Source organism: Leptodactylus fuscus, chromosome 6 (genome assembly GCF_031893055.1).
Source record: "Leptodactylus fuscus isolate aLepFus1 chromosome 6, aLepFus1.hap2, whole genome shotgun sequence".
NCBI classification, from domain to species: domain Eukaryota; kingdom Metazoa; phylum Chordata; class Amphibia; order Anura; family Leptodactylidae; genus Leptodactylus; species Leptodactylus fuscus.
The window spans coordinates 22462184-22485498 of NC_134270.1; the positions used below are offsets into that span (position 1 = coordinate 22462184).

Sequence of the window (23315 nt, forward strand, 5' to 3'; positions counted from 1 at the left end):
CCGTCTCCAAGATTTCTCCCGCGCAGCCCCCATACTCTGGAACTCCTTACCAAGACACATAAGACTGACCCCCACAATCACAGGCTTCAAGAAGGCCCTGAAGACTCCCCTATTCAGGAAGGCCTACAACCTCCAATAACACCATCACCGCACCGCCATCTGTACAGTCTCCCCCTCTCCTTCTGTTTCTACCCCCCTCCCCCATAGATTGTAAGCCCTCGCGGGCAGGGCCCTCTACCCCACTGTGCCAGTCGGTCATTGTTAGTATTATATCTGCCTGTATATTCTGTGTATTGTATGTAACCCCCAAATGTTAAGCACTATGGAATATAATAATGTACAGCACCATGGGATTAATGGCGCTATATAAACAAACTAGAATACTAACAGGTTCCAGCACCCAGAGGCCTCTACAACAGCTGGTCTTTATACACATCAGATCCTGAGATTAAAAACTGATGACCAGTGCTTTGAAAACTTTTCATAGGGTCTCAAGTTGTGACCGGACAATCTCAGGGTAGTCAGTGATAGTTTACCAGCATCCGGCCATCAGGTCCCAAACCTACAGCTTTACCCATTGTGTAAAGAGACACTGAACCAAACTCAAGTTTGCAGACAAGTCTCAGGTATCACGTGAGTCTTACCTGTAAATTCGTGCAGGCATTTGGTACAGCTCTGGTCACTGTCTGGCCATACCTAAAAGATAAACTTCTCCAATCCAGTATTTCCCCATTATACCATGGCTGCCCAGGCCTCTCCACTCATGACCCAGTGAAGTGACAGGATCACTATAGCAAAAGTCAGAATGCAGTATGGAGGAGGATGTATCCATTATACATAGTGATCTGCAGAAAGGGCCACAGAGCCCTACTACAATGTGATACTTTACATGTGGCAGTGTATACACAAGCCAACAGAGAACCAAATGTGTCAAAACGTATTGGGGTCCCTGAGAAAGCCAAACCTCACTTTGATAAGGTAGCTCAACTATGTGAAGGGCATTGACGCATCATTTGTAGTGCAATGAGCGTGCCAGAGGCCGACCTGCCAACCCAAACTGGCTGAGGTCTAAGTTACTGTATTATAGAGAGCAGATACTGAGATGTGCCAGACATTCGCTTTATTCCTGCCTATTGTAAAGCTGCAGCGTGGAAGAGAAGAATTACCAGATACCTAAAGACTGCGGTGACATCAGGTCCGAAGTTTTCTGCTCAGTGTTTGGTGCAGATCTTATTTGGAGCGGTTTAACAAAAAAAAAAAAAAAAAAAAAAAAAAAAAAAGTCTGCTGCTTAGGCTAGATTCACATTTTTGCTAGTCACTGTTCTAAGTCCCAAATGGAGAGCCCGTCCTCTAACAGCAGTTACCCATGAACCTCAGACTAAGGGGTACTTTTTTTTTTTTTAATGCTGGAGCTGCGTGTGACGTCCCCTGATCTTCCCTGACAACATTTAGCAGCAGAGTCACCTATGGACAGACTGATGCAGATGTGAGCCTAGCCTTAGACTGACAGTATTGCATATGAAGCAGAAATCTGACAAAAGCTCCAAGTCATTGTATGGCAACTGCCCCCACCCAATAGCTCCACCCTATGCAGTCTGGCCAGTCAGCTTTCCCACATCAAACCCTCACCCATGGGGTTCATGTACATATAATTAGCACAGGAGACATTTGCTTGAGTTGAATGGTCTTTATTGAGGGCCATGCGGCGCCCCCTTACAGTACTCCAAATCACTGTACATCGACGGTGAAAACACTGGCTGCATCTTCTAGTACAAAAAAAAAGAAACTAAAACGTCTTCAGGAATGTAGAGAAACAGTCAACTTAAATAGTGAAAAGTGCACTACAGTCACTGGCGGCAGCCCACCTCCTCCGTCCTGTCCAGACTTAAATAACTGCCCAAAAACAATACAAAGAGCAAGTATGAAACAAAATAAACTTAAAAACCCAAGCTGAACGCCCAGCCGCCCGCTCCTCACTGAGGGTAGGTTCCCGCCATGGCATATCCTAGCATGGAAGGAGCTGCTGCCGTTGCTGTCGCTGCTGTGGGGTAGGTGTACGCCTGCTGTGTCATTCCATTCTGCATGGCGGCTGCATACTGTTGGCTGACGTCATAGCCATTCTGGTAGGTGCCATTCTGGGCAGGGCGTGGGTAGGCTGTTTGCATGGCCTGTGCTCCGTAGCCATTGGTGTAGGAGTTTCCATTATATGACTGAGCCCCAAAACCATTCTGGGATTTGTTTCCGAAGTCTCTCTTAGCACCAAAACCTCTGTTGTAATTCTCACGATCCCCCCAACCCCGCTTGCCTGAAGAAAACCGGTCACGGCGGTCATTCATTCCTCCTCTGCCTCTGAAGCGCCCTGTGGAAGGAAAGAACAGTCAACATCTGGAAAGAGAACCCCACACAATCTCCGTGACAAGAATTAGAGCTGGAGAACGCTGCTGCTCTGGAGGTGACTGGTGTATAGAACCACATTATCCAGCCAGGTCTGCTAAAGCATTGCTGCACTTTGGGATGAAATACAGTTCTCAAATGTGAGGACAACTCCAAGACACTACTATCAAATTGCATGAGGTCCAACAGACCATGTACTTAGATTAGTCTACCCCTGCAGGTTATTAAAGCAATGACCCCTTACTCACGGCTTCACCCTCCTCTTCAGTTCGCAGTGGCCAGCCCTTACTATGTTGCAGTCAACTGACTTAATACAACTGGGATTTTAACTATTTGTATGTTGTATATGCAACTTGCACAAGATGGCGTTGGATATAGTATTTTGTTGGGTCATAACTAGTCATGGATGCAACTCTAGGTTTAACTCGATGCATATAGGGGTTAAACAGTTTCACTTTGTTAACTGTTGATGTTTTCCACATGTTTAGTTGGTCCAAGACAATTGTCCCACATGCACATAGATCAAGTTACTAATTTGTCTTATAGTGTATTGTAGTCTACTGTTGGTGTCCTGATTGGGAGAGCTATTGTAAGGGCACCATTCTTATCGGATACGGTACAGAGTCCCAGAGCTTTTACTGTAAGATTGCTGCTAAGTCTCAGAATAATGCTTATGTTTGGGGAAGGGTCCTGTCATCTTCAAGTGCGGGTGAATTTCTACCACTGCTCCCTTTCCACAAATAAAAGCAGCCAGCACGTCATCCTATGGAAAGAACATTCCGGATCAAATGTGCAGCTCTAGCTCCGTCCCAGCCAGTCCACTGACCTACAGTACAAGCCATGGATTACAGTTTCTCTCTTACCTCGATCCTCCACCAATTGGAGCAGCTTTGGATTGATTGTCTGGTTGGCTTCACGGAGCACAGAGATCAGGTCGTTGACTTGTTTGACATTATTGGGGGTGAAGAAGGTATAAGCTGTGCCTGTTTTGGTACTGCGGGCAGTTCTTCCAATACGGTGGATATAATCCTCAGAGGAGTTAGGGTAGTCATAATTGATGACAAATTTCACATCTTCAACATCTGTAAAGTGTTGCAGTGTGGCAAACAGGAAGGAGCAAGCAGGAGATTTTGCACACAACAACAGCCAGACCAAAAAGATAAGTTAGAGGGGGGGCACTCAACAAGGGGCTAGGGCTGAAAAGAAGAAGAGTTACCAAAAACAGGGCTCGAACAGTGACCACTACAGTGCATCACCCGCACACTCCTTACCCGACTCCCCTATCAATAGCCAATATCAAGTGACATCTGACAGCTTCTCCACAGTATGGCCACCAAACGTGGCAGTAGCCTCCTCATGTGCTGCATTCGAGGACCCTGGAGAGAACTGCACGTGGTCCTCGCACACTCATAAGAAGCTCAGCATTTCTCTTGCCAAGACCCAACAACCACAATTTCCCTATGTCTAGAAATTTGTGGGAACACAAGGATAGCAGGTCAATGTTTTGGTTTTTGGAGGTAGACATGTCTCGGCAAGAGTTCCCAAGAAGCCAGGGTTCACTTGAGAAATTTGTTGCCCTCAGGCAGGTCTTGACATGACGACTACGCTACAGGCGAGGGAGGATCGTGAAATCTTTAGAGTGCTGCTCCAACTGCCCACTCACTCATGTGCCAGTACTCACCAATTTTTTTTTTTTTCTACAAAAGGCTTAGAACCGAGAAAGACAAAAACACACCAAGGACACCTGCTCTCCCCGGCACGTCTTGGCCGGATCCCCGCTGAAACTCGCCTCACCGCAGAGCGTACAGTTCACGAGTAACAGCACTGAATGGCAAGCATGCAAAAGCATGGGATCGCAGTGGGTGAGGGTTAAATTTCATCTCTGCCTTTTGAAGATTACTGGCACACGATGCTCAGCATTTTTTCCACCACTCTACTTGACTGGGAGCAGCCAGCCGATTTATCCACTAGTCCTCCGTCCCCCTCGAGTCCTCGGATTGTCATGCCTAGCCATGCCATAAAGACCGCACCTTGGTGAAAAACAAAACTCAAGAGAATTGCAGAGGTTAAAGAAAGCAGTCGACTTTCTTTAAAAAAAAAAAAAATATACATGAAATACAAGAGAAATTGTAATAGACAGTGAAAGCCCAGCAGGGGGCATTATACTGACCTAGGCCTCGGGAAGCGACATCTGTGGCGATAAGGATGGGGGATTTGCCATGTTTAAACTCTGAAGAGACAAAATGGACATGATCAGATCACTGTAGTGGAAGAAACCCAGCAAACCCTGGAGCACTGGGCAAACAACTTACCATTTAGTACCCAGTCACGCTCCTGCTGGCTTTTGTCACCATGAATGCCCATAGCGGGCCACCTGCAACACAAGACACCGGGTAAGTACTACAGCTACAGACTGGGCACCAGCCATAAAGCAGATACATCCATGCAGTTCTATGTATTGTACGCCAGAGCTGAGCTCACTATTCTGCAGGTGCAATCACTGTGTACACAAGGAGTTACATCCTGTAAGATCTGCATACACTAGAGCCACGCTACAATCCTTGTACACCCGCGACATGAACACTGGCAGAGCAGAAGTGCAAGTTCCCCTCTGAAGTAAAATACATATCTTAGCAATGAATGTGTCACATTTAAGGACCAGGACTTCTACCCTAGAGGACTTACCCATCTCTCCGTAGTCTGCGGGTGAGGTCATCGCAGCGCCTCTTGGTCTCCACAAATACGATGGTCTTGTTCTCCTTCTCACTCATGATTTCTTCCATCAGACGAACAAGCCTGGGGAGAAGCAGCAAGTGAGTACAAAGGGCCGAGGTGCGGAGGAGAATGGCGCAGTAATACAACAGTCACACGTTACGTACTTGTCATCCTTCTCGCCATCGTTACAGACGTCCACTATCTGCAGAATGTTGTGGTTTGCGCTCAGCTCCAGAGCACCAATGTTTATGTGAACGTAATCCTTCAAGAAGTCTTCTGCCAGCTGTCTGACCTCCTTTGGCCATGTGGCGCTCCACATCAGAGTCTGTCTATCAGGCTGTGGATGGAGTCGTGTGTTAGAACCAGATAAGACATCAGTGATAGAACAGGACGCTGACCCCTGACCCCTACTCACCCGGATCTGGTCCACAATCTTCCTGATCTGAGGCTCGAAGCCCATGTCCAGCATCCTGTCAGCCTCATCCAGGACTAAGTAAGTGCACCTGTTCAGGTTAGTCTTTCCAGCTTCCAGGAAGTCGATAAGTCGTCCGGGTGTTGCAATGCAAATCTCAACACCTGTGGGAGAGGGGACAAGTAGAAATGAGCGACCCCGCACATGTGACAGAATACCCCTAAACACTACATTATACAGTGCACACTCACCTCTCTCCAGGTCCCGAAGTTGTGGTCCCTTGGGGGCTCCTCCATAAATGCATGTTGACTTCAGACGGCATGCTCTGCCATATTCTGCCGCCACTTGCTGCACCTGCTGGGCCAGTTCTCGAGTTGGTGCCAGCACCAGAAGCTAGAGGCAGACATGACAGTGAGGAGAGGATATAGAATATCTGCAGCCACAAGTTCACCAGCACAGAAATCCCCCCTCCCCCAAATCATAACACTGCCTTATACTTACAATTGGTCCATCTCCTCTCTGAAGGAATGGCTGGTGGTTAATGTGGACAATCCCAGGCAGCAGGTACTGTGGACAGAAGGGACAGTCAGCCATCAATTCTTCCCCCCAGAACATCAAAAACCCCCAAATAATAGTCACCTCCCAATTACTTACAGAAAGAGTCTTGCCAGATCCTGTCATGGCAACGCCAACCATATCCATGCCACTGAGGGCTACTGGCCAGCCCTGGCCCTGAATGGGGGTCGGCTCTGTGAAGTTCTGCCGCTGCAGTACATCCATGATACTGACTGTAGAGGAAGAGGAGGACAGTGAGTGAAGGAAGGTGGATGGGTGGGGGAGGGGGACAAGACATGTATAAGGATGGGGGGGCAAACCTGGGAAGCTGGCTTCATGGAAATTGAGGATGGGTTTGGGGCAGTTGTGGCCGCGCACTGTGATCTCCTTACTTCGACGGTACTGCTCACATTCTTGCTGCAAGGAAAGACAAAGCAACATATGAGAATATGGACTCAAGGAGCAAGGCCAAGACCCAAGGAGAAGCTGAGGAAAGAGGAGCAAACCAAGACAGGAATCTAGAAGAGGAGCAAAAACAGGCAGAACCCGGAGGTAGGGGCAAAACTAATACACAGAAACCCCAAAGAAGAGGAAAGGACCTCGAGTAGGAGGAGCAAGACCAACAGAAAGGACCTCAAAGAGGGAAGAGCAAGACAAAGGAAGAGATGAGGGCAACAAGCAAGACAAAGACAGGTGAAGGAAAGGAAAACCTGAGGAGGTTACAAGATACAAAGTCAGTAGGGAGCAAATGGACTGATCAGGTGCCCTCTCCAACTTACTGGAGTACGGTGCGCTACATCGGGGCTCTCTTGGTAGAAATTCTTCTCGAATTTTGGCAGCTGCTCCAGGTTCCATTTCTTCTTCACAAGTCGCTCTCCTGGGTTACCAAACTTTCCTGATGGTCCTCTGTTTCCTCCAAAGCGGGGAGCGCCACCAAATCTACAAGACCAAGACAAGATTGAGCGCCAAGTAACAGAATCGGCGCATGAGTACAGACCAGGCACTCCCTGTATGCTGACACATTACACCAAACCCTCAGCTGTGACCCCTGAATGTACCATACAAGTTTCCACTCATTATCAGCAACCAGAGGAACAAGTTTATTTATAAAGCAGATGAGCAGTGGCTGGCGGCAGCTGGAGGGCTGGGCCAATGTGTCAGCAGGAAGGAGGAGGCCATGACGCAAGCGAGATCGCTTCTAAGAAATTCCAGGAAGCCGAGAACAAGAAGTGCTGAGAGGAGTTCCTGGTAATGCCGAGTACTGGGAACTGCAAGACGTCTTAAAGGGACAGTAACCTCACCGCGTAAAGTCTATCCAGTACAGTATATACAGTCTATGTAACCTCACCGTGTAGTCAGTATATACAGTCTATGTAACCCCAGTCTATCCAGTACAGTATATAAAGTATGTAACCTCACCGTGTAGTCAGTATATACAGTCTATGTAACCCCAGTCCATCCAGTACAGTATATACAGTCTATGTAACCTCACCACGTAGTCAGTATATACAGTCTATGTAACCCCAGTCTATCCAGTACAGTATATACAGTCTATGTAACCTCACCGCGTACAGGCTATCCAGTACAGTATATACAGTCTATGTAACCTCACCACGTAGTCAGTATATACAGTCTACGGCCATTACAGAGTAGACAGTTACTGAACTGGCTGATACCAGGGAGTAATAGGAGACAATCTAGGTCAGTCCAATGTAAATTAGCGCCACCTCTGGCTGCCTGACCCGGTAACCTCCACGAGGGGACGCCATTTTGTACACATTACGCCCCCGAGGGTTATGACTCACATGGCGACACAGAAGCCGCCAGTAATATCTGACACTGCCATTTCCTCCCGTCTCTGCCTGTCGGCAATGAACAGAAGATTCTTATAGAGAGCCGGTCACACAGCTGAGGGTTTGTTACACTGTATCAGCACAAGTAATAAAGGTGCAGAGACTCAACCGATTCACAGACAGGACCTACAAGAGCAGGTCACATCCCTGTACAGAGGAGGATGGCGCCCCCTGCGCCCTTATTCTAATATATATCACAGCTACAGATTACGGGAAATCCCGGTATTTATGTAACGGCTGATGGCTATTACGTTATATACGGTAGCGCCACGTTTTCCAGTAATTACGGCGTATTCTTCGCGTCGTGCGCTATTCCATTATATACGGTAGCCCCCCGGCTAAGCTTTCTACTAAACTCCCAACTCATCAGAACCGACTACACCGACTGCGGCGGCCGGAGAGAGGCAGAGGAGAGCGGAGACCGCGGGGAGCTCCGGGCCGGCGGTGCTGCATGTGCCGCCCCTCCCCCACTCAGCCGCCGCCATTTTGTGAGAAGACAAAGAGCCGGCATTTTGTCGCGCTGCTGCCGCCGCCGCATGGTGGAGCCAAGTCGGGTGCGTCACAAGAACCACCGCCCGAGGATAACGGCCACGTAACGGCCCTGACACCGCGAGGCACACGGACCGATACCGGCACTGACACTAAATCCCGATATACCGAGCCACGTAAAATATATAGAATATATCCCAATATAACAAGTCACTATCGCCCCCGGTGACTCACCCTCTGTCGCGGCCGCGGTCTCTGTCGTTGAATCCAGGCATGGTGCTGTAGTTACAAGAAGATGCTGCTGTGAGGACAGTGGAGGAGCGGGAGGTGCGAACACGACAGAAGCCGGTTATAAAGGGAGAGAGAAGCCGGCTCAGCCCGCCCACAAGACAGCGCCGCACCCTGACGTCACGAATCCCTCCGCGCCACAACTCCGCCCACAGCCGCCATCTTGTGTGAGGGAAGGCGTCGCCTCAGACCTGTAACAAACCTCGGGACGCGGTGTAACTAAGCGCTGGGTGATATTATAAGAATGATAGGCCAACTATAGAGGATACTGGCTCCGCCACAGCGAAGGAACGCGCTCAGAGCTGAGGAGAGTGCCCATCACAAAGATGGCGGGGGAGAGCGCAACTGCAGCGAGGGGGCGGGGCGACGGAAGCTGAAAGGAATAAAGGGCGGGGGAGGAAGCGCGCGCAGTGTGTGAGTGTGTGAGTGTGTGAGTGTGTGAGTGTGTGAGTGTGTGAGTGTGTGAGTGTGTGAGTGTGTGAGTGTGTGAGTGTGTGAGTGTGTGAGTGTGTGAGTGTGTGAGTGTGTGAGTGTGTGAGTCTTACCGTCTACTACATACACATTGATCTTATCTGATCGGCCCGGGTGTCGGCGCCTGTGCCCGGTGCTGAGGTGACGAGCTCCCCTGGCTATGCCCCGGTGCTGGGGCTGTGTGCCCGGACTCTGGCTCTTCAGGCCGCCGCTCTGGATGTGATGAATTGATCAGATATACTAAACTGGTTCTCCGGTTTGTGAGTATAGAGGCGATTCTGATCCGGTGCCGCAGCCCTGAGCGCCGTGTCTGTATTTGGCCATGGTCAGCTCGTGGCTGGAAATGAAAAAATCTTCAGGTCCCGTTCACACTTGTATTTTGTTGCTTCAGGATTTGTGAGCAGAAAACTAATAAAAAAATGTTCCTGCCAAGTGCACAAAGAGTCACACACACCACAGGCAGAATACTCTAGTGTGAACAAGGCCTTTGGCTGCGGTCGCACAGTTGCAGTATTTTGCTGTATACTGTCTGTAGATAGTTTGCTATTTCCTGTATACTAATTCACCGACCGACCAAACACCGACTAAGGCTGCGGTCAGATTAGTCAGAAAGCCCGGGATGATAAATGGGGGGGGCCCTGATGAGCCCCCCCCCCCCCTATAGTCAGAGGCGATTGGTTTCCAGTCATTTTACTTCCTAGAACAGGTGTGACTGTAGTGTAAGGCCTTGTGCACACCAGCAGGGCAGGTAGCCGGCTGTGACTACACGGTACATAGATGTGTCCCCTTACCACAAAACATCTGTCCTGAGGGGGCCCCATAGCTGGGCCGTAGGAGAGACTCCTGGTTGTGTGCACAAGGCCTAAAGCCTGTAGCTGGGCTGGGAGAGAAAAGCACATGGAGGAAATCCATGAGACCCCCAACCCCACACACAGCCGTGAGACCCCACATTCCCATACACAGCCGTGAGACCCCACATTCCCATACACAGCCGTGAGACCCCCAACCCCATATACAGCCATAAGACCCCAAACACAGCCATAAGACCCCATACACAGCTATAAAGCACCATACACTTCTATCCGTGAGCCCAGGCCTAAAAACCCAACAGGAATAGGATGTTTTGAGTTTTGCTGAAGGTTCACTGTTGCGTACAGACAATTGTGTATGGTGGATGCACGGAGCCTAGGGCTGTATTCACACCAGTCCCATTATACATCATGTGTAGGCTCCAGCTCTGCTCTTGGCTCACAACGGGTGTCACTATAAGGTCCATTCACTTCAAATGAGTTTTTAATGCAAAGTGTCAGTATGTGGCCTCACCGCGGGGAACAGGATTAATATTCCATGGACACAAAGTGCTGGATGTCTGATTGTGTGACCTTGTAAAAAAAAAATATAACTGTTTCATGGTGGTATCTAATATTTTCACCTGTGATACTGTCTGCTGAGCTGTATCTAATCCTATCATGTGTGATACTGTCTGCTGTGCTGTATCTAATCCTATCATGTGTGATACTGTCTGCTGAGCTGTATCTAATTCTATCCTGTGTGATACTGCCTGCTGAGCTGTATCTAATCCTATCCTGTGTGATACTGTCTGCTGTGCTGTATCTAATCCTATCATGTGTGATACTGTCTGCTGAGCTGTATCTAATCCTATCCTGTGTGATACTGCCTGCTGAGCTGTATCTAATCCTATCCTGTGTGATACTGTCTGCTGAGCTGTGTATCTAATCCTATCCTGTGTGATACTGTCTGCTGAGCTGTGTATCTAATCCTATCCTGTGTGATACTGTCTGCTGAGCTGTGTATCTAATCCTACCATGTGTGATACTGTCTGCTGAGCTGTGTATCTAATCCTACCATGTGTGATACTGTCTGCTGAGCTGTGTATCTAATCCTACCATGTGTGATATTGTCTGCTGTGCTGTGTATCTAATCCTATCCTGTGTGATACTGTCTGCTGAGCTGTGTATCTAATCCTACCATGTGTGATACTGTCTGCTGAGCTGTGTATCTAATCCTACCATGTGTGATACTGTCTGCTGTGCTGTGTATCTAATCCTTTCCTGTGTGATACTGTCTGCTGAGCTGTGTATCTAATCCTATCCTGTGTGATACTGTCTGCTGAGCTGTGTATCTAATCCTATCATGTGTGATACTGTCTGCTGAGCTGTGTATCTAATCCCATCATGTGTGATACTGTCTGCTGAGCTGTGTATCTAATCCCGTCATGTGTGATACTGTCTGCTGAGCTGTGTATCTAATCCTATCATGTGTGATACTGTCTGCTGAGCTTTGTATCTAATCCTATCATGTGTGATACTGCCTGCTGAGCTGTGTATCTAATCCTATCATGTGTGATACTGTCTGCTGAGCTGTATCTAATCCTATCATGTGTGATACTGTCTGCTGAGCTGTATCTAATCCTATCCTGTGTGATACTGTATACTGGGCTGTGTATCTAATCCTATCATGTGTGATACTGTATACTGGGCTGTGTATCTAATCCTATCATGTGCGATACTGCCTGCTGAGCTGTATCTAATCCTATCATGTGTGATACTGCCTGCTGAGCTGTATCTAATCCTATCATGTGTGATACTGTCTGCTGAGCTGTGTATCTAATCCTATCATGTGTGATACTGTCTGCTGAGCTTTGTATCTAATCCTATCCTGTGTGATACTGTCTGCTGAGCTGTGTATCTAATCCTATCATGTGTGATACTGTCTGCTGAGCTTTGTATCTAATCCTATCCTGTGTGATACTGACTGCTGAGCTTTGTATCTAATCCTATCATGTGTGATACTGTCTGCTGAGCTGTATCTAATCCTATCCTGTGTGATACTGTCTGCTGAGCTGTATCTAATCCTATCCTGTGTGATACTGTCTGCTGAGCTGTATCTAATCCTATCATGTGTGATACTGTCTGCTGAGCTGTATCTAATCCTATCATGTGTGATACTGTCTGCTGAGCTGTATCTAATCCTATCATGTGTGATACTGCCTGCTGAGCTGTGTATCTAATCCTCTCATGTGTGATACTGTCTGCTGAGCTGTGTATCTAATCCTATCATGTGTGATACTGTCTGCTGAGCTGTGTATCTAATCCTATCATGTGTGATACTGTCTGCTGAGCTGTGTATCTAATCCTGTCATGTGTGATACTGTCTGCTGAGCTGTGTATCTAATCCTATCATGTGTGATACTGTCTGCTGAGCTGTATCTAATCCTATCATGTGTGATACTGCCTGCTGAGCTGTGTATCTAATCCTGTCATGTGTGATACTGTCTGCTGAGCTGTGTATCTAATCCTATCATGTGTGATACTGTCTGCTGAGCTGTGTATCTAATCCTATCATGTGTGATACTGTCTGCTGAGCTGTGTATCTAATCCTATCATGTGTGATACTGTCTGCTGAGCTGTATCTAATCCTATCATGTGTGATACTGCCTGCTGAGCTGTGTATCTAATCCTCTCATGTGTGATACTGTCTGCTGAGCTGTGTATCTAATCCTATCATGTGTGATACTGTCTGCTGAGCTGTGTATCTAATCCTATCATGTGTGATACTGTCTGCTGAGCTGTGTATCTAATCCTATCATGTGTGATACTGTCTGCTGAGCTGTGTATCTAATCCTATCATGTGTGATACTGCCTGCTGAGCTGTGTATCTAATCCTGTCATGTGTGATACTGTCTGCTGAGCTGTGTATCTAATCCTATCCTGTGTGATACTGTATACTGAGCTGTGTATCTAATCCTATCCTGTGTGATACTGTATACTGAGCTGTGTATCTAATCCTATCATGTGTGATACTGTATACTGAGCTGTGTATCTAATCCCCTCTTGTATAACACTGCTCGGGCTCCTCATTGTAGCGCTGTGCACGCTGTCCCGTATACACGGCGCTATATATATATATATATATATATATATATATATATATATATATACACACACAGTTAGTTAGCTATATACTGCACATAGTAATGATATATATTTATACATAGACACAAATATACAGTAACACCGCTATCACCATGGTAACAGGGGCGGTTGACCACGCGTCACTCAGGAGCACTTCCGACCCCGCCCCTGTGCTCTGATGACGTCACTGTCGGGACTACATGTCGGCGGATGTGTACAGTCTGGTGATTCTTCTTTCGGTTCCCGTTCCCCGTTTCTCCCCGCGGTTACGTTCTGTGCGTCGCTTCTCAGCCCCGGTGTCGGGTCACTGATAGACGAGTGAAAACTACGGCGGGTTTAACGGGCTAAAGTGACGTCATATCCGGAAGCAACAGCCGGGTCCTGAGCGGCCAATCAGATCGCACTGGCGGTTTAAATGCCCTGAACTACTGAGAGTCGGAGGGGCAACGATCTGGCCGTGGGGTAACTGGAGGCTGCTAGCCCTTGGATGTGGGGTAACTAGCGGCTGATACCTCCTGGACATTAGGTAACTGGACAGTGATATCGCCTGGGGTAAGAAGAGGCGGATACCACCATGGGCACACAGGACACTGGTCAGTATCTTCCTGCCATTACATAGTTGCCCCTCTTTGGGTATTTTGGCCCTCACTGCTCTCTGTACTAGGGGATGTAGCCAGGGAACTTCTCCGCACCTGGCTGGATCTGCCCACCTGGTGGCGCCATTCTGTTTGATCCTTGTGTTTTTCCCCTGTAGATTGGGTGACCATTGCCAACAGCCTGGTGACCCGGTGCCACATTAACCTGCAGGTGGCCGAGCTGCGGCACTGTGACGCCCGCTTCTTTGTCGCCTTGTACGAAGCTATTCTAGGAGAAAAAGTGCCAGGTACGTACGCAAGTTGTATTTGTATCTGTATTTGGTATTCCACTCGGTGGTCTGCATGGGCCCCCCCAAATCAAAACCTATACGCATAGAAAAGCGGTTACATGGGATAACACACAGACCCCCATAGACTCTAATGGGGTCTGTGTGACTACTGTTCGGATTCCGCACAAAATACGCGTAGAGTGTTGCTTGCCAGGCGTTGGTGACATGATCAGGCTCCGCCCTACTAATATAGCCCCTCCTACTCTGCAGATTTTATCCCCGATTCCCACACCCCTGAGGATGATGCCCACAACGTGCAATCAGTCATCGACTCACTGGCCCTGGACTATCTGCAAGTTAGCCTGTCCCATATAACTGGTAAGGTCACTGGCCCTGGCACCCATTTAGTGACCCCACCCCCTGTCTTCTCCACACTTGGGTTCACCACCCGCTACATGCTTCATCCCATAGGAGAGAACGTTGTCAGAGGAGATGGCGAGACCATCAGGAACCTCCTGGAGATATTTGATGGGTTACTGGAATATCTGACCGAGCAGATCAGCGAGGTGTCCTCTCAGAATGGAGGTAGGATAATGCAGAATAGTGAGCGCAGCTCTGGAGGATGAGTAATATATGTATACAGTGACTGCACCAGCAGAATAGTGAATGCAGCTCTGGAGTATAATACAGGATGTAACTCAGGATCAGTACAGGATAAGTAATGTAATGTATGTACACAGTGACTGTACCAGCAGAATAGTGAGCGCAGCTCTGGAGTATAATACAGGATAAGTAATGTATGTACACAGTGACTGCATCAGCAGAATAGTGAGCGCAGCTCTGGAGTATAATACAGGATGTAACTCAGGATCAGTACAGGATAAGTAATGTAATGTATGTACACAGTGACTGTACCAGCAGAATAGTGAGCGCAGCTCCGGAGTATAATACAGGATGTAACTCAGGATCAGTACAGGATAAGTAATGTAATGTATGTACACAGTGACTGTACCAGCAGAATAGTGAGCGCAGCTCTGGAGTATAATACAGGATGTAACTCAGGATCAGTACAGGATAAGTAATGTATGTACACAGTGACTGCATCAGCAGAATAGTGAGTGCAGCTCTGGAGTATAATACAGGATAAGTAATGTAATGTATGTACACAGTGACTGCACCAGCGGAATAGTGAGCGCAGCTCTGGAGTATAATACAGGATGTAACTCAGGATCAGTACAGGATAAGTAATGTAATGTATGTACACAGTGACTGTACCAGCAGAATAGTGAGCGCAGCTCTGGAGTATAATACAGGATAAGTAATGTAATGTATGTACACAGTGACTGCACCAGCAGAATAGTGAGTGCAGCTCTGGAGTATAATACAGGATGTAACTCAGGATCAGTACAGGATAAGTAATGTAATGTATGTACACAGTGACTGTACCAGCAGAATAGTGAGCGCAGCTCTGGAGTATAATACAGAATGTAACTCAGGATCAGTACAGGATAAGTAATGTAATGTATGTACACAGTGACTGTACCAGCAGAATAGTGAGCGCAGCTCCGGAGTATAATACAGGATGTAACTCAGGATCAGTACAGGATAAGTAATGTAATGTATGTACACAGTGACTGTACCAGCAGAATAGTGAGCGCAGCTCTGGAGTATAATACAGGATGTAACTCAGGATCAGTACAGGATAAGTAATGTATGTACACAGTGACTGCATCAGCAGAATAGTGAGTGCAGCTCTGGAGTATAATACAGGATAAGTAATGTAATGTATGTACACAGTGACTGCACCAGCGGAATAGTGAGCGCAGCTCTGGAGTATAATACAGGATGTAACTCAGGATCAGTACAGGATAAGTAATGTAATGTATGTACACAGTGACTGTACCAGCAGAATAGTGAGCGCAGCTCTGGAGTATAATACAGGATAAGTAATGTAATGTATGTACACAGTGACTGCACCAGCAGAATAGTGAGTGCAGCTCTGGAGTATAATACAGGATGTAACTCAGGATCAGTACAGGATAAGTAATGTAATGTATGTACACAGTGACTGTACCAGCAGAATAGTGAGCGCAGCTCTGGAGTATAATACAGAATGGTATGGAGATTGCGGGTTCATGTAGACTTCTCTCTTCCAGAAGATGTGGAGTACAGGGATTCTCACCTTACGGGGCGACACCAGGAGGTTCCCCAGGATTGTAAGACTATCCCTGTATCCTTGAGACCTCCTCCTTCTATTGGGTAAGACAAGGCTGCACCCTCTAAGTCCCCTGGTGACCTTTCACTTTCTGTGTCTCTGACCTGGTCACGTCTCCTCCGCAGGTCTCTCTCCTCTGACCTCCATCCTCCTTCCTGTGGGGTGGACGGCTCTGAGTCTACAGCAGAATTGATCCGTCTGGGGGACACTGCGCACACGTTCACACTGAGAGGTGACTGGAGAAGGGAATCGCCTGGAGCTGCCGGGATGTTACGAGACACTTACTGACATATTATAATTTACTGACAGGTCTGGATGTGGAGACCCTGCGGGATCAGACGGAGCGGGCACGGACCCCTCGGCCTACTGCTGGGCATCCTCCTGTGTCTGCTCTTACAGAGGACGGGGGTAAGTAGTCTGGTAGTGCAGGAGACTTTCCTCAAGAGGGCACTGCAGCAGTTGTAATTGGGAAAATCCTGCAAGTTTCCACTAGGGGGTGCTCAGTAGATCATTTGTTTCCAGGGAAGCTGATTGTGAATGGACAGACACTAGACAAGCGGGATAACCTCACACGACCGAGCCTGCAGCAGACGCCGACTGCCATTCCTCTGAAACCTCCGTATCAGCCCCAGGGGGATCGGCCATGTCCTGTAAACAGAGACGTCCAAGTGTCGCTGGGCAGCGTGGCGTCTTCTCTCACCAGTCCAGTGAGAAGCAAGGAGCGCCATAACGGGGCAGAATCTCCTGCGGGGCCCAGCACTACTAATGGAGGTATCTTCAGGTGTTAATCAAGATTTCTACTCCAGTCACATCCAAATCTGCATCCTCACTGTTTTATAATAATTTTTTTTTTTTTTTTCGTGTTTCAGACATTATCTATGAGGTCGTTCAGGGATCAAAACCTGGGAAATCAGCAGAGAGGTCAAGCCCAAAGGGGGCACCACGTCAGGTGGGTGGTGCGGGTGTCCTGGTGGGTGGGTGTAGGACCGAGAGGAAAGCACTGCTTGTAACTTTGTCTGGTTTTCCAGGTTCACCTGGGACAGAGAAAAGTCGCTTTCCGCACCCAGCCAGATGTGAGGATGATGACGCTGCAGAGCTCGCTGGGCGAGTGGAGCAATGGGATGGCGACCTGTGACCAAGAGATCGCCGTACAGGGAGAGGAGGAGCCGAGTGCGGAAGATGGCGAATATTCACTAAGGACGTGAGTAGTAAAGACTGTGAGGGTGTCAGTACGAGCACTGCTGTAACTAGTACCCGCTGTCGTAACTAGTACCCACTGTCCTATAACCAGTACAAACACGGCCGTAACCAGTACCCGCTGCTGTCCTATAACCAGTACAAACACTGCTATAACCAGTACCCGCTGTCCTATAACCAGTACAAATACGGCTGTAACCAGTACCCGCTGTCCTATAACCAGTACAAACACTGCTATAACCAGTACCCGCTGTCCTATAACCAGTACAAATACGGCTGTAACCAGTACCCGCTGTCCTATAACCAGCACAGACTCTGCCGTAACCAGTACCCGCTGTCCTATAACCAGTACAAACACGGCTGTAACCAGTACCCGCTGTCCTATAAACAGTACAAGCACGGCTGTAACCAGTACCCACTGTCCTATAACCAGTACAAGCACTGCCGTAACCAGTATCCGCTGTCCTATAACCAGTACAAGCACGGCTGTAACCAGTACCCGCTGTCCTATAACCAGTACAAGCACTGCCGTAACCAGTACCCGCTGTCCTATAACCAGTACAAGCATGGCTGTAACCAGTACCCGCCTCTGTCCTATAACCAGTACAAGCACGGCTGTAACCAGTATCCGCTGTCCTATAACCAGTACAAGCACGGCTGTAACCAGTACCCGCTGTCCTATAACCAGTACAAGCACTGCCGTAACCAGTACCCGCTGTCCTATAACCAGTACAAGCATGGCTGTAACCAGTACCCGCTGTCCTATAACCAGTACAAGCACTGCCGTAACCAGTACCCGCTGTCCTATAACCAGTACAAGCACGGCTGTAACCAGTACCCGCTGTCCTATAACCAGTACAAGCACGGCTGTAACCCGTACCCGCTGTCCTATAACCAGTACAAACAAGGCTGTAACCAGTACCCGCTGTCCTATAGCCAGTACAAGCACTGCCGTAACCAGTACCCGCCTCTGTCCTATAACCAGTACCCGCTGTCGTAACCAGTACCCGCTGCTGTCCTATAACCAGTACCCGCTGCTGTCCTATAACCAGTACCCGCCGCTGTCCTATAACCAGTACTCGCCGCTGTCCTATAACCAGTTCCCACTGTGATAACTGCTTGTGCTGGTCATTGGACGGCCTACACCTCCCTCCCCCTTCCCCACAATGCATTGCATGCAGCACTAGTGATGTATTGTGGGTATGTGACGCTTCCTCTGGATCGCGCAGCTCCCGGACCCTGGATCCCTTCCCCCTCTCGCTGGCAGATGAGCCGCTGTCCGTTCAGAGAGCCCGGAACCGACTGTCAGAGCTGGAGCTGCAGGAAATGTCTGACAAGCTGTCCCGCCGGCTGGATGAACTGGACCGGGTGAGTGCAGTTATATGTGGTGTATAGCGCCCCCTTGTGGTGCCATCCTGTCACTGACCCTGTGCTGTACCTACAGATGCTGAAGAAAGCGTTGGGGTCTCAGACCAGGAGCGGTGAGCTGAAGGAAGATGACAAGCTCTCCCAGCACAGCGACAGTATCATGGAGATCCGCAGGAAGAATCGGCAGCATGGTAATACCAGGGAGGATGCTGATCAGTGGGGGGCAGCACTGAGAGCAATGTCTGCACCTATGGGGGGCCGTGGGGTAGATGCAGAGGCTCCAAGAAGCTCAGACTTGGGATTTCATGTTATATTGGGGATCTGCATGTACAATACTCTGTCATGTGATGCTTTTTGTTTTTCGGGGCGGGGCTGTGACTACTTTATAGCCTTCTCTTCCCTCCCTGCAGCTTCCCAGCACACAAGGCCCCCCAGCGCCCGGCCCCGCTCCCTCTCCTCCTCCCCGCTGCCACCTACACACCAGACGCTCTCTGCGCAGTTTGAGGACGCTCTGAATAAAGACGCCAGAGGAGAGACGGCGAAGATCCGGAGGGACGTTCAGAAGGAGCTGGACCTGGAGAGGCTGAAGGCTCGGGTACATCCTGGACACATCCCTAGGCCTTGCTGCTATTGTCTCCATGACCCGTGTGGTGGTGTCTGACCCTTCCCCCTCTCCCCCTACAGCTATTGCGGCAGGCCTACGAGAACGAACTAAAGGACTTCGAGGAAACTGAGAAACAGAAATTGGTGAAGCTGAAGGAGGCGTTACAGGAGGAGGTGAGGAGCAGGCAGCTTAGTGTGTAGAGGTGTAGTACCGCTCCTGGGCAGTGGGGGCACTGTGTTTTAGCTCTACACCTTTTTTTATTTCATTTAATTTTTTGTTCTTATAAAGGAAAAAGAATTTAAGGAAAATATCTTCAAGGAGCCTCCAAGAAGGTTTCATCCTGAGAAGGTGTATTCTGGGAAACTGGTGCGGACCCGCAAACCTAAGCAGTGGGCCCCCAACCTCCACAAGTCCGCCAATCGAAGTAAGTGCTGCTGCTGGCGCTCACACAGCTGTATTGTTGGTGTCTTCTCCCCCATGTATAATGGCTGGCGCTCACACAGCTGTATTGTTGGTGTCTTCTCCCCCATGTATAATGGCTGGCGCTCACACAGCTGTATTGTTGGCGTCTTCTCCCCCATGTATCATGACTGGCGCTCACACAGCTGTATTGTTGGCGTCTTCTCCCCCTTGTATCATGGCTGGCGCTCACACAGCTGTATTGTTGGCGTCTTCTCCCCCATGTATAATGGCTGGCGCTCACACAGCTGTATTGTTGGCGTCTTCTCCCCCCATGTATCATGGCTGGCGCTCACACAGCTGTATTGTTGGCGTCTTCTCCCCCCATGTATCATGGCTGGCGCTCACACAGCTGTATTGTTGGCGTCTTCTCCCCCATGTATCATGACTGGCGCTCACACAGCTGTATTGTTGGCGTCTTCTCCCCCCATGTATCATGGCTGGCGCTCACACAGCTGTATTGTTGGCGTCTTCTCCCCCCATGTATCATGGCTGGCGCTCACACAGCTGTATTGTTGGCGTCTTCTCCCCCCATGTATCATGGCTGGCGCTCACACAGCTGTATTGTTGGCGTCTTCTCCCCCATGTATCATGACTGGCGCTCACACAGCTGTATTGTTGGCGTCTTCTCCCCCCATGTATCATGGCTGGCGCTCACACAGCTGTATTGTTGGCGTCTTCTCCCCCATGTATCATGACTGGCGCTCACACAGCTGTATTGTTGGCGTCTTCTCCCCCCATGTATCATGGCTGGCGCTCACACAGCTGTATTGTTGGTGTCTTCTCCCCCTTGTATCATGGCTGGCGCTCACACAGCTGTATTGTTGGTGTCTTCTCCCCCATGTATCATGGCTGGCGCTCACACAGCTGTATTGTTGGCGTCTTCTCCCCCATGTATCATGGCTGGCGCTCACACAGCTGTATTGTTGGCGTCTTCTCCCCCTTGTATCATGGCTGGCGCTCACACAGCTGTATTGTTGGCGTCTTCTCCCCCCATGTATCATGGCTGGCGCTCACACAGCTGTATTGTTTGTTCCTTGCAGTGAAGATTAAGGAAGATAACTTGCTGCCGCTTCTGTTGGAAGAGTTTCCGCACCTCCAGATCTCGCAGCAGACGCTCAGCTCAATGTGGAAGGAGCAGCTGGCGCAGGTAGAACAGCTCGCTAGGTCTGGCCAGGAGGATGAACGGAGCGAGCGCCAGCTGCAGAGAGAGGTAAGAGGCTGCACAGTGTTTACCAGCTGGGGTAGGGGGCGCCATTGGGGGGGAAGTTAACCCTTTTTATATTTGTCTCCTTGCAGGTGGAAGAAGCTCATAAGAAACACGACCTCCTCGTAAAGGTCATCCAGAGGGAGCAGGAGCACAACCAGCGGCTGGTCAGTGACCGCTCAGTCCGTGTCAATATATTATTAGTCACTTCCCATGATGCATTAGTACTCGGTACTTAGTGATAAGAACGGCAGCATTCCTGCTCACACAGCTGAGTGGTTGTTACAATGTATCACTGAAGAGCAGAACATCTTTTGTGTTTGAAATACGGAAAAAGTGCGTATAACAGTTTGGCCTGCGCTGGTACATTGTAACAAACCCTCAGTAGGTTGAGCAGGAGTGAGTTGGGACGATGAGTACTTGATGTCAGCCAGTAGAGGATATGAAGCACAAATGTGTTGTCCTTTATTTCAGAAAGATTTCAAGGATCGGATCCGTCTCCAGAAATCGGCGCAGAATCGGATGCGTGAGACCCGCCAACAGGTGGCGCGGGCAAAGAGATACTACGATGACTACCACGTGCAGCTCCGTGCCAAACTGATGAGGGCAAGAACCAGGGAGGAGAAGGTGAGTGTGGTAGGAGCCTGGGGCCACAGTCTGGAGGAGGTGGGACATGATGCTGTGTAGAGATGGTGACTGCACAGATGGTTGTACTTGCTGACACATTGCAGCAGACCCTCAGCCGGGTTTCAGTCTTGTCTTGCCTTCTGCTCCAGATCTTCAAGAAGCTGTTTGAGGAGGGTCTGGAGCTGCAGAAGCAGCGACTGCGGGAGATCCGATCCTATGCCAAGGACCAGCGCGAGGAACAGAGGAAGAGGCATAAGGATGAGCTTGAGTCCATGGAGAACTACTACAAGGATCAGGTAGGCCAGACCCCTCCCCCTCTCCTCCTCGCAGGGCTGGGACTGCTACCCCCATCTAATCTCTCCTCCATCTTAGTTCTCCATGCTGGCTGAAGCTGTGAGCCAAGAGAGGCAGGAGATTCATGTGAGGGAGAAGGCGCAGGCCAAGGTGAGTGCTCCGAGTCCTTCTCATCGTCCTCTCCCCCTGGTCCTGACAGACTGGGACTAACCTGTCCCCTCCCTCCAGACGCTGCACAAGATAAAGCGAGAACTGCGCACAAAGATGGAGAAGGAGATCCAAGAGTTACAGGAGATGATTCTCAAGACAGACGAGGACACATTCTTCAGGGAGCTAGAGGCCGAGCAGCTCAAGAGGAGACTCCAGATGGCGTCCTTCCAGTACAGCAAGAGCCATTGCCTGTGATCTGTGCTGAGGTCACTAGAGGGCGATGTATTGAGATTGGGAACACTCTGTGCTGCTGTGCCACATTCACTTGTACTGTAATAATGTACCGCTATGCAATGTCCGAGCGCCGGCGGCTCATTCAGTGTCAGACACTTTGCAGTCCCGTTTTCGCCGTCGTGCCTTATCCCCGCCCCCAGGAATAATGTGCAAATCTCCAGATTATTTATTTGGTTTTTAATTTATTTTTGAATGAAAAGTACAAAAAAAAACCAAAAACCTGTCTTGTCCTTTATTCACCCTCAATGAGGTGCGCAGTGCTTCAACATGGCCACTATATGGCGCTGTCGTCTTCAGTTCCATCCACTGTGATGATAGTCGGAGGTATCTGGTGACAAATTCCTGCCTCATAGGGATGGCCAAAGACTGCTCAGCAGCGCCCCCTGCCTCATTCATATGAATATTGAGCCCAATAGCTTCTTAGGGGTATGGTCACAGTTTTGCTTCATGGGATGGAGTTATTGTACAGCCCACAGCCGAAACCGTACGCTAAGGAAGGGGGGGGGGGGGAGACAAACTTTGGCAAGCCAAGCTGGTCCTGGAATGACAGAAGTGAGTCAGGATTAGGGGGATATCGTCACTCCTTGGGGAGAGACCACCATATAGGGGTGTGGAGACTGATTAAGCCTTTAGCACTCCACTGTGCAAGGCACCATGGGAAGAATATGCAAATCTGTCTTCCATGATGTAATTAGGAAGTCAGCTGCTACCTCAGTGTTGCAAACCAGTAGAGGGCGCTCACTGGAATGTGCAAGCCTGTCTTCCCTGATGTAATTAGGGAGACAGAATCTCAGTGATATGGCCCAATAGAGGGCGCTCCTGTTAACATCATGTTCGACCTTTTGTTTTGCAATGATGCTGGGAGTGAGTCAGGCATGCTGGGAGTTGTAGTGACACATTTGCTGAGGCCTGCTCTAAGAAAC

At 49.2% G+C, this 23315-nt stretch overlaps 2 protein-coding genes and 1 non-coding gene across 4 annotated transcripts; 2 read left to right on the top strand and 1 right to left on the bottom strand.

Moving 5' to 3' along the window:
• Positions 1-1667: 1667 nt before the first annotated feature.
• Positions 1668-8800, bottom strand: DDX5 (DEAD-box helicase 5). The gene is made up of 13 exons (XM_075279524.1): positions 8653-8800; positions 6856-7015; positions 6397-6493; positions 6176-6309; positions 6023-6088; positions 5773-5914; positions 5525-5685; positions 5274-5446; positions 5080-5190; positions 4707-4768; positions 4565-4624; positions 3258-3476; positions 1668-2359 (listed from the first exon to the last, which is right to left on the bottom strand). The coding sequence occupies exons 1-13, from the start codon at positions 8691-8693 to the stop codon at positions 1974-1976; spliced, it is 1812 nt and encodes a 603-aa protein (XP_075135625.1). The 5' UTR covers positions 8694-8800; the 3' UTR covers positions 1668-1973.
• Positions 8801-9118: 318 nt separating this feature from the next.
• On the top strand, positions 9119-9464 carry LOC142211092 (small Cajal body-specific RNA 2). The gene has a single exon (XR_012717169.1).
• Positions 9465-13206: 3742 nt separating this feature from the next.
• Positions 13207-22561, top strand: CEP95 (centrosomal protein 95). 2 transcript variants are annotated; one of them, XM_075279525.1, is made up of 21 exons: positions 13207-13705; positions 13867-13995; positions 14248-14355; positions 14449-14562; positions 16134-16236; positions 16318-16424; positions 16502-16600; positions 16715-16963; positions 17062-17141; positions 17221-17393; positions 18619-18757; positions 18834-18948; positions 19168-19352; positions 19442-19534; positions 19650-19785; positions 20864-21033; positions 21120-21194; positions 21502-21654; positions 21804-21950; positions 22027-22098; positions 22177-22561. In XM_075279525.1, exons 1-21 carry the CDS (start codon positions 13687-13689, stop codon positions 22351-22353), a joined length of 2643 nt encoding a protein of 880 aa, XP_075135626.1. In that variant the 5' UTR covers positions 13207-13686; the 3' UTR covers positions 22354-22561. The 2 variants fall into 2 exon arrangements, with proteins under 2 accessions (XP_075135626.1, XP_075135627.1); XM_075279526.1 differs by having other exon boundaries at positions 16137-16236.
• Positions 22562-23315: the final 754 nt, after the last annotated feature.